General features: G+C 44.7%; 1 protein-coding gene across 1 annotated transcript in view; it reads left to right on the forward strand.

Moving 5' to 3' along the window:
• vwa2 (von Willebrand factor A domain containing 2) overlaps window positions 1-10,473 on the forward strand; it is a 64,895-nt gene extending 54,422 nt beyond the window's left edge. Inside the window, exon 14 of the mRNA XM_073027810.1 lies at window positions 7,672-10,473. Within this exon, the coding sequence (XP_072883911.1) occupies window positions 7,672-7,778 (107 nt within the window). The 3' untranslated portion in view covers window positions 7,779-10,473. The remainder of the gene's footprint in view (window positions 1-7,671) is intronic.
• Window positions 10,474-10,702: the final 229 nt, after the last annotated feature.

Raw genomic sequence — 10,702 nt, forward strand, 5'->3', positions numbered from 1 at the left:
CTGATCACCACACTTCCCTGAAACTCACCAGGGACCTGATCACCACACTTCCCTCAAACTCTCCAGGGACCTGGTCCCCACACTTCCTTCAAACTCACCAGGGACCTGGTCACCACACTTTCCTCAAACTCTCCAGGGACCTGATCACCACACTTCCCTCAAACTCACCAGGGACCTGATCATCACACTTCCTTCAAACTCTCCAGGGACCTGATCACCACACTTCCCTGAAACTCACCAGGGACCTGATCACCACACTTCCCTCAAACTCACCAGGGACCTGATCACCACACTTCCTTCAAACTCTCCAGGGACCTGATCACCACACTTCCCTCAAACTCACCAGGGACCTGATCACCACACTTCCCTGAAACCCATCAGGGACCTGATCACCACACTTCCCTCAAACTCTCCAGGGACCTGGTCCCCACACTCCTCTGAAACTCTCCAGGGACCTGGTCCCCACACTTCCTTCAAACTCACCAGGGAACTGATCACCACACTTCCCTCAAACTCACCAGGGACCTGATCACCACACTTCCTGAAACTCACCAGGGACCTGATCACCACACTTCCCTGAAACTCATCAGGGACCTGATCACCACACTTCCCTCAAACTCACCAGGGAACTGATCACCACACTTCCCTGAAACTCATCAGGGACCTGATCACCACACTTCCCTCAAACTCACCAGGGACCTGATCACCATACTTCCCTCAAACTCACCAGGGACCTGATCACCACACTTCCCTGAAACTCACCAGGGACCTGATCACAACACTTCCCTCAAACTCTCCAGGGACCTGATCACCACACTTCCCTCAAACTCACCAGGGACCTGATCATCACACTTCCTTCAAACTCTCCAGGGACCTGATCACCACACTTCCCTGAAACTCACCAGGGACCTGATCACCACACTTCCCTCAAACTCACCAGGGACCTGATCACCACACTTCCCTCAAACTCACCAGGGACCTGATCACCACACTTCCTTCAAACTCTCCAGGGACCTGATCACCACACTTCCCTGAAACTCACCAGGGACCTGATCACCACACTTCCCTCAAACTCACCAGGGACCTGATCACCACACTTCCTTCAAACTCTCCAGGGACCTGATCACCACACTTCCCTGAAACTCACCAGGGACCTGATCACCACACTTCCCTCAAACTCTCCAGGGACCTGGTCCCCACACTTCCTTCAAACTCACCAGGGACCTGGTCACCACACTTTCCTCAAACTCTCCAGGGACCTGATCACCACACTTCCCTCAAACTCACCAGGGACCTGATCATCACACTTCCTTCAAACTCTCCAGGGACCTGATCACCACACTTCCCTGAAACTCACCAGGGACCTGATCACCACACTTCCCTCAAACTCACCAGGGACCTGATCACCACACTTCCTTCAAACTCTCCAGGGACCTGATCACCACACTTCCCTCAAACTCACCAGGGACCTGATCACCACACTTCCCTGAAACCCATCAGGGACCTGATCACCACACTTCCCTCAAACTCTCCAGGGACCTGGTCCCCACACTCCTCTGAAACTCTCCAGGGACCTGGTCCCCACACTTCCTTCAAACTCACCAGGGAACTGATCACCACACTTCCCTCAAACTCACCAGGGACCTGATCACCACACTTCCTGAAACTCACCAGGGACCTGATCACCACACTTCCCTGAAACTCATCAGGGACCTGATCACCACACTTCCCTCAAACTCACCAGGGAACTGATCACCACACTTCCCTGAAACTCATCAGGGACCTGATCACCACACTTCCCTCAAACTCACCAGGGACCTGATCACCATACTTCCCTCAAACTCACCAGGGACCTGATCACCACACTTCCCTGAAACTCACCAGGGACCTGATCACAACACTTCCCTCAAACTCTCCAGGGAACTGATCACCACACTTCCCTGAAACTCATCAGGGACCTGATCACCACACTTCCCTCAAACTCACCAGGGAACTGATCACCACACTTCCCTCAAACTCACCAGGGAACTGATCACCACACTTCCCTCAAACTCACCAGGGACCTGATCACCACACTTCCCTCAAACTCATCAGGGACCTGATCACCACACTTCCCTCAAACTCACCAGGGACCTGATCACCACACTTCCCTCAAACTCACCAGGGACCTGATCACCACACTTCCCTGAAACTCACCAGGGACCTGATCACCACGCTTCCCTCAAACTCACCAGGGACCTGATCACCACACTTCCCTCAAACTCACCAGGGACCTGATCACCACACTTCCCTCAAACTCACCAGGGACCTGATCACCACACTTCCCTCAAACTCACCAGGGACCTGATCACCACACTTCCCTCAAACTCACCAGGGAACTGATCACCACACTTCCCTCAAACTCACCAGGGACCTGGTCACCACACTTTCCTCAAACTCTCCAGGGACCTGATCACCACACTTCCCTGAAACTCACCAGGGACCTGATCACCATACTTCCTTCAAACTCTCCAGGGACCTGATCACCACACTTCCCTCAAACTCACCAGGGACCTGATCACCACACTTCCCTCAAACTCACCAGGGAACTGATCACCACACTTCCCTCAAACTCACCAGGGACCTGATCACCACACTTCCCTGAAACTCATCAGGGACCTGATCACCACACTTCCCTGAAACTCATCAGGGACCTGATCACCACACTTCCCTTAAACTCACCAGGGACCTGATCACCACACTTCCCTCAAACTCACCAGGGACCTGATCACCACACTTCCCTGAAACTCACCAGGGACCTGATCACCACACTTCCCTGAAACTCTCCAGGGACCTGGTCCCCACAGTCTCCTGAAACTCTCCAGGGACCTGGTCTCCACAGTCTCCTGAAACTCACCAGGGACCTGGTCTCCACACTTCTCTGAAACTCTCCAGGGACCTGGTCCCCACAGTCTCCTGAAACTTTCCAGGGACCTGGTTCCCACCATCTCCTGAAACTCTCCAGGGACCTGGTCCCCACAGTCTCCTGAAACTCTCCAGGGACCTGGTCCGCACAGTCTCCTGAAACTCTCCAGGGACCTGGTCCCCACCGTCTACTGAAACTTTCCAGGGACCTGGTCCCCACAGTCTCCTGAAACTTTCCAGGGACCTGGTCCCCACCGTCTCCTGAAACTTTCCAGGGACCTGGTCCCCACCGTCTCCTGAAACTTTCCAGGGACCTGGTCCCCACCGTCTCCTGAAACTTTCCAGGGACCTGGTCCCCACCATCTCCTGAAACTTTCCAGGGACCTGGTCTCTACACTCTGAAACCCACAGGGTCCTGGTTTCCACTCCATTGAGACTCAACAGAGCCCTGGTTCCTCTGCTTCCTGTTACACTGGCAACTTTATTATGATGCAATGTAACATTTAAGATCAACTGAAGCATTTTTCTATATTAATAAGAATAACCTCCGACAGTCTTGAAGATCTGTCAGACTGCCATCACGAAATTGTGTTGGATTATTACACACAGAATAAATCTTCAGTCATTTTCTACATACTACATCTTGTGTTTTTTTTTCCCAGCAGTAAGTTTTAAACCTAAATTTAAAACCATTTCTCACTGTCACCAAAATGTTCTTGTGGCTAATATAATTACTGTTCAGTTTGTAAAATTATTTTCTTTGGCTTTGTGGCATTCTACAGTTTCCCAGCTTTTTAAAACCAGAAGAAACCGCATTGCCTTTGGTCCTTACCTTTAATTTCTCTGACAATGAACAGGGGCTTGGAATAGATTCTATATTTTTGTTGGGAGGTTATGAACATGAGATATCAGCACTGACTGAATATGTTGGCCCTTTAGTTTAAGGATTGATGGGTGGCAGCAGTTTATAAAAAGTAAACCCGCTGGGAGCAATTCAGAAAGCCAGTGCTCCAACTTAAATCATATAATTTAATGCGTTTTCACGTATGGAATTAGGAAATTATTTATCAACATCCAGTTCTTTTCATGAAACGCTGCTGTCTACATGAAACAGAACAGCTCCTGAGAGAACTCCTGCTGGACAGCATGTGAGGTCTTGTTGCTTTAGGCAGGACATATTGACAACAGCAGCACTCCCACACATTGTTTAGGTTATGTGGAAAGGCTAAAAAAGTTAATTTTTTCTTTGTTTCTTTTGGAAAATTGAAATTCTCAAAATAATGATGGAAATTGGCAAAAAAAATTGGACACGTTTTACCGTTTCAGAATTGATTTAAAGTAAAAGAAAGGTGTTTCCCCTCAGAACATACAGGACCACATCGTGGGTGCAACAGTAGTGCAGTGGTTAGCGAGATACTGTTACAGATTGGGGTGTCTGAGTTCTGAGCTCATCTGTAAAGAGTCAGTACGTCCACCCCGTGGAATGGGTGTGTTTTCTCCGGGTGCTCCATTTCCCTCCCAAAGATTTCTGGAGAGGTAAGCAAGCTGGGTTCCCCCCCCCCCCCGCCTCCCCCGACAACAACAAAGAATGAAGTTCAAATGGACTCCCATTCCTAAAATGTTTCTTACTTTGCAGAAATTATTACTGAATAGTATACCACTGGGACCAAAGCTGACTGCTGACAGAAGACACTCCTTACTGAGATAGTGCTTTTGCGGGTATCAGATATCCATTCTACTAACTAAAGTATGGCCAGGAGCTCCTCCAGACCCTACTCAGTACCGGTCTCTGAAGCCATGCTACCTAGCATTGATTAGCATTGGTGGATAATAAATGGCCGAGCTGTTCTGCACAGCAGTGGCTACTGTTCTTTAAATTGGATCTGAAGTTCAATGAACCAAAGCCTCAGTCATTATGCGTTGAATGCTGTGTATTTCAGAAAGAAATGTCATTGCATTATTTATGAATCTAAATCTCATGGCTAGTTACAAGCAGTAGTCACCTCTATGGTTCTGTATATCTTGATTCCTCCCACTAGTATATGGTATATAGTAGCAGCATAGCAGTAGATAGTGTTGAATTACTCTGAAGGTGCCAAGGCTCTTTGAATTCAGGGATAAAGTTTGCAGCTTACCCCCACACTCTCTCCATGGGAAATCACGGAGAGGAAGCATTTGTTAAGAATCTCAGAATGGACTATACTCAATTCATGGACACGTTGCCACAGATGGATGCATCTCCTACAATACTCCGGTAGTTTAACGCTATCCAGGGCAAAGCAGCCCACACTCAACATTGGTCTGGTTTGTACTTGGTCTGATCAGCTGCCCGCCTGCACCTGAACCTGAGCTTGCTCTACGGCTGCAGTAACCCTGTGGTGAAGCGACAAGACGGCTTCTGATAACCCAGAGGCTTTGGTTTCATAGTCATCCTGCGAAACATTTGAGCTATAAGCAGTGATTGGGCCTCTGGACAACACATCTTATGGCCTTTCCCCATCAACTCAGATGACCTTTAACAGCTTGTGCCATTTTTGATGATGATGCCATCAGCAGTGGGTGTGAATGATCCCATGCCAGAACGTTAAAGGAGAGAAAAGGACGATGTTTATTCCTCATATGAAGAGTGGGCTGAAAGATGGCAGATGGAGTTTAATGCTGATAAGTGTGAGGTGCTACATTTTGGTAGGACTAATCAAAATAGGACATACATGGTAAATGGTAGGGGATTGAGGAATGCAGTAGAACAGAGTGATCTAGGAATAATGGTGCATAGTTCCCTGAAGGTGGAATCTCATGTGGATAGGGTGGTGAAGAAAGCTTTTGGTATGCTGGCCTTTATAAATCAGAGCATTGAGTAGAGAGTTGGGATGTAATGTTAAAATTGTACAAGGCATTGGTGAGGCCGAATTTGGAGTACCAAATCTGGTCACCGAATTATAGGAAAGATGTCAACAAAATAGAGAGAGTACAGAGGAGATTTACTAGAGTGTTACCTGGGTTTCAGCACCTAAGTTACAGAGAAAGGTTGAACAAGTTAGGTTTTTATTCTTTGGAGTATAGAAAGTTGAGGGGGGACTTGATAGAGGTATTTAAAATTATGAGGGGGATAGATAGAGTTGACGTGGATAGGCTTTTTCCATTGAGAGTAGGGAAAATTCAAACAACAGGACATGAGTTGAGAGTTAGGGGGCAAAAGTTTAGGGGTAACACGAGGGGGAATTTCTTTACTCAGAGAGTGGTAGCTGTGTGGGATGAACTTCCAGTAGAAGTGGTAGAGGCAGGTTCGATTTTGTCATATAAAAAAAAATTGGATAGGTATATAATAACACACACAAAATGCTGGTAGAACACAGCAGGCTAGGCAGCATCTATAGGGAGAAGCGCTGTCGACGTTTCGGGCCGAGACCCTTCGTCAGGACGTCGACAGTGCTTCTCCCTATAGATGTGTTGTTTGAATTTCCAGCATTTGCAGATTTCCTCATGTTTGCTGGATACGTATATAGACAGGAAAGGAATGGAGAGTTATGGGATGAGTACAGGTAGGTGGGACTAGGTGAGAGCAAGCGTTTGGCACAGACTAGAAGGGCTGAGATGGCCTGTTTGCGTGCTGTAATTGTTATATGGTTATATGATTTTAATGAAACTGATTATTTCAAAGTCAACGTCGAGTTTATTGTCATGTCCACAGGTGCAATGAAAAACTTAATTGCAGCAGCATCACAGGCACAGAGCATCAGATACACAAACATTCACAAGAAAAGCATTATTTTAAACATAAAATATATACATAGGTTTTACAAGGAAGAACACAATTATAGTACCGTGCAAAAGTCTTAGGCACCCTAGCTGTATATGGGCCTAAGACTTTTGCACAGTACTGTAGATCAAAAATAAATAAGTCTAACTGATCAATGTGGCAATAGTGTTGGTAAACTGCAGTGATTAAGGTTTTGCAAGTTGATTCAAGACTGAATCGTTGAAAGGAACTAGGTGTTCTTGAACCTGGTGTTGTGGGACTTCACACTCTACCTCCTGCCCAGTGGTAGCTATGAGAAGACGACATGGCTTAGATGGTGGAGATCTTAGACAGATGTTGGCGGAGAGGGATGTGCCTGTAAACATGAGGGTCCTGACGAAGGGTCTCGGCCCGAAACATCAACTGTGCTTCTTCCTATAGACGCTGCCTGGCCTGCTGCATTCTACCAGCATTTGGCAGGGATGTGCCTGTGATGGTTTTGTCCGAGCTCACTACTCTTTGTCACATCTTATGTCCCTGCACATTTGAATTGCAGTATCAGACCATGATGCAACCAGTTGGAAGACATGAAGCAGCATATGTTTGTTCCAAAACATGCCTTAACTTTCTAATAAAGTTGCATACCTTCCTGTTGATTGCGCCTATATGCTGGACCTAGGACAGTTAATCAATTTGGAAATATTCATATCACCGATTGCAGGATCCTGTTATGTGCAAATTGGTGGCTGTGTTTTTTGTATTACAGCAGAGATTATATGTAGTACAAGAAACTTCACCGGGTATAAGATATTTTGGGATGTCCTAAACTCTCACTGTACCATTTTCTGCCAGTGAGTGGGACTGAACCACCACATACTGCAAAAAATATGTGAGTTTGTTAAAAAGTACAAATCTTATAGGAGCATTATTAATAAAATAACGGTTTCTAACACTGGTGATGGAACAAATGAATGAATTATTAGGGAATTTTGGTAAAACCTGATGCTATCTTTTTGCTGTTCCTGTAGGAATTGCAGACCCGGTGCCTCGTGGAGACGTCCCCAGGACACACAGGAGGCGGCTGTGGCATTTAAACAGAAGAGGGAAAAGGTTTCACAGAAGACGTAGGCACTGAAGGAATAAGAATACTTTATCCTAACTGGACTTACTCTGTCCTGTTACACATTCATACTGGGCATATGATCTGACATGGAGCAGGTAGAAAGAGGCTGGTGTCAGCAGTTTATTGCTCTAATTTTGTTAACTAGAATACCTGTACTGTTTCCAATTCTGAAGTAACTGGTATATGATCATTTGAGAAGTTATTCATGTTTCTTAAGGGAACACTGCTACTAAGCTAATGATTTAATTGTTTGTCAGGTCCTCATTTATCTGGACTTCCAACATGTCTGCACGGACTGTTCAAGCTTTGGTTTACATTCAAAGGAATATGTTCTACAGTTTGTAATATCCATGCCTTTATAACATTATCTTAAGTTTAACTGGTCATGCAAGTATTTAAACATTGTTTCTCATGTGACACTGCATGGTTTTGAGGTTTCAAAAAGACAATGCATTTTGGTATTCTTTTCTTCATGGGGTTTTGTTTCTGAAAGAAATTTTGCAATTCATTGCCTCCATCTATTAAGGGAGTGGATTTTCCACATTGGTGAGGTTTTTGATCTGTGATACATGCTAAATATGCAAAAGAGCTAACACAGAGGTTATCCAGCCAAACTCTGATTAGTTAACTAAGTTGTTTATTGACAAGAAGGTGATTGAAATACACATCAGGATCAAAAGATGCAAAACTTACAGTACTGTGCATAAATCTTGGATACATTCATACAACTAGGGTGGCCTAAGACTTTTGGACAGTACTGTATTTGTCAATGTGGAGTGAAAAGCGAGTTTGTAAATCTGGTGGGAGCAGAGGATGGTGGGAATGGCGAAGGTGGAGTCCCATGGGAGTGGTGTGCACCGGGTGGCTGCAAAGGAAGGCTAGGGGTGGGGGTTGGGGGTAGAGGTAGTGCCGGTGCAGACACACCACACCCAGCCCAGAGACACCAGGCAAGGTTATTTAATTCCAAACCGCTGGTTTATTGATCATTGCAGAATGTCTCTCTGGTGCTTTTCGCTCTCTCACCTCTCCTTTCCTATTTTCCCAACCATGATTCCTCTCTTCCTGTACCCTTCCCACTCTCAGACCACAATAGTGACTCTATATCAGAATTAGATTTATCATCACTCACATATATCATGGAATTTGTTATTTTTTTGCAGCAGCAGTGCAGTGCAATACATAAAATTACTACGGTACTGTGCAAAAATCTTAGGCACCCTTGCTATATATATGTGACAATAGACAATAGGTGCAGAAGTAGACCATTTGGCCCTTCGAGCCTGCACCGCCATTTTGAGATCATGGCTGATCAATTCCTATCAATACCCGGTTCCTGCCTTGTCCCCATATCCCTTGATTCCCCTATCCATAAGATAGGCTTTTGTGTGAAGGCTTTTGCATAGTACTGTAGGACATGTCCTTTGAACATGTAGAGAGGTGTAGTTCATGTTAAGAGAGTTGCAAAAATACGAATTTAAATCAATATAAGGTTTAACCAAGTGTTGAAGGCTCTTAATCAAATCTGAATATATATGTGTGAGCAGTAGATTAATTCACCGACTAACATTAAAAATATTCATCAATGGAGGAAAATCTGTGCAATGGTTATTCATTGGAATGTTACACTTTTTATACTTAGCCAGCAATATTGATATCCTTAACCCAAATTTCCCTTTTTAAAAGATTTGATGTGTTGCTTTATAAATTTGTACAGATCCCAAGTATATGTTACTTGTAGCTGGGCACTTTTCACTGGGTTTAGGTTATAAGTGAAAAGCTAGAATCTCATATGAAGTCTATTGAATTGTACTGTGTGACAGACCCAGTGCGAAGCTTGTTTTTTATTTAGGAACCTTGATTGTTATTATAAATGTAACACAAGCTATTCCACATTATTGACAATCTACTCTGCATATTTTACATCAAGACCTTAAGGCAATTACTTTCAACAGCTTATTTTGCATAAATATCTCTTTGGCATTCCTTTGATTTAGTGGCACTAGAAAATAATGTGGAAAGAATCTATGCACTCTAATTAGAATTCCTAGGTGTATATCTAGAATCTATATTGTTGAAGATAAATGTATTCCAAGCTTGCTGATCATATAATAGGTATTTATCACAGGCTTGAGTGAAATGCATTCTGAATTGAGATGAAAGTACCACTTAACTTTGCTATGCAATTACACTACAGATGTGTATACTAGTTACTTGGAGCCTTAGCATACCATTTTCCAAACATTTACCGTGTGTGTCTGCTTGATATCCACCCCAATTGCCTGATGTCAGAAGTACTTTGCAGTCTCTTCCTTCTTCGGATGTGCTTGTCTTACTTCAGGCCTTTTCTTGACTTAGTTGCTTTAGCTTCCTTACCTGTGGTGTCTTCCCCTGCAGTCTCTCTTGATGTTTTTCGCTAGTGATAAGAAGAAGACAGATTTCTGATAGTTTGCAGTACTACTCCAATGAATTAGAGGGCTTTGCTCCTTCATAAAACACACACTGTTTCGGAATATCCAGAAAGAGCCAATTCAACCATGGAGAGAATTTATGGGAATGATCATCGAAATAGTAAATCATAAACACAAGAGATTCTTCAGTTGCTGGAAATCCAGAGCAACACACACAAAATGCTGGAGGATCTCAGCAGGTCTATGCAAATGAATAAACAGTAAACATTTTAGGCCGAGACCTTTCTTTTGGAGGAAAATGCCAGAATTAAAAGGCGGGGGGGGGGGGGGGGAAGGGAAAGGAGGAGTACAGAACAGTACTATTGTAGGTAAAGTAGTCACTTAAGTCAATCAGCTGCCTATTATTTCCATGGTCTTACCTGAAAGGATATGTTCTTGTAATCATCTTGTTATGGTTGACGTTGGTTTGAGGCACCCAATGACAAGTCATCCACCCCGTCCACTAACTTGTAAAAAGCTGAAGCAATT

This window comes from Hemitrygon akajei, chromosome 23 (assembly GCF_048418815.1).
Source record: "Hemitrygon akajei chromosome 23, sHemAka1.3, whole genome shotgun sequence".
Lineage (NCBI taxonomy): Eukaryota > Metazoa > Chordata > Chondrichthyes > Myliobatiformes > Dasyatidae > Hemitrygon > Hemitrygon akajei.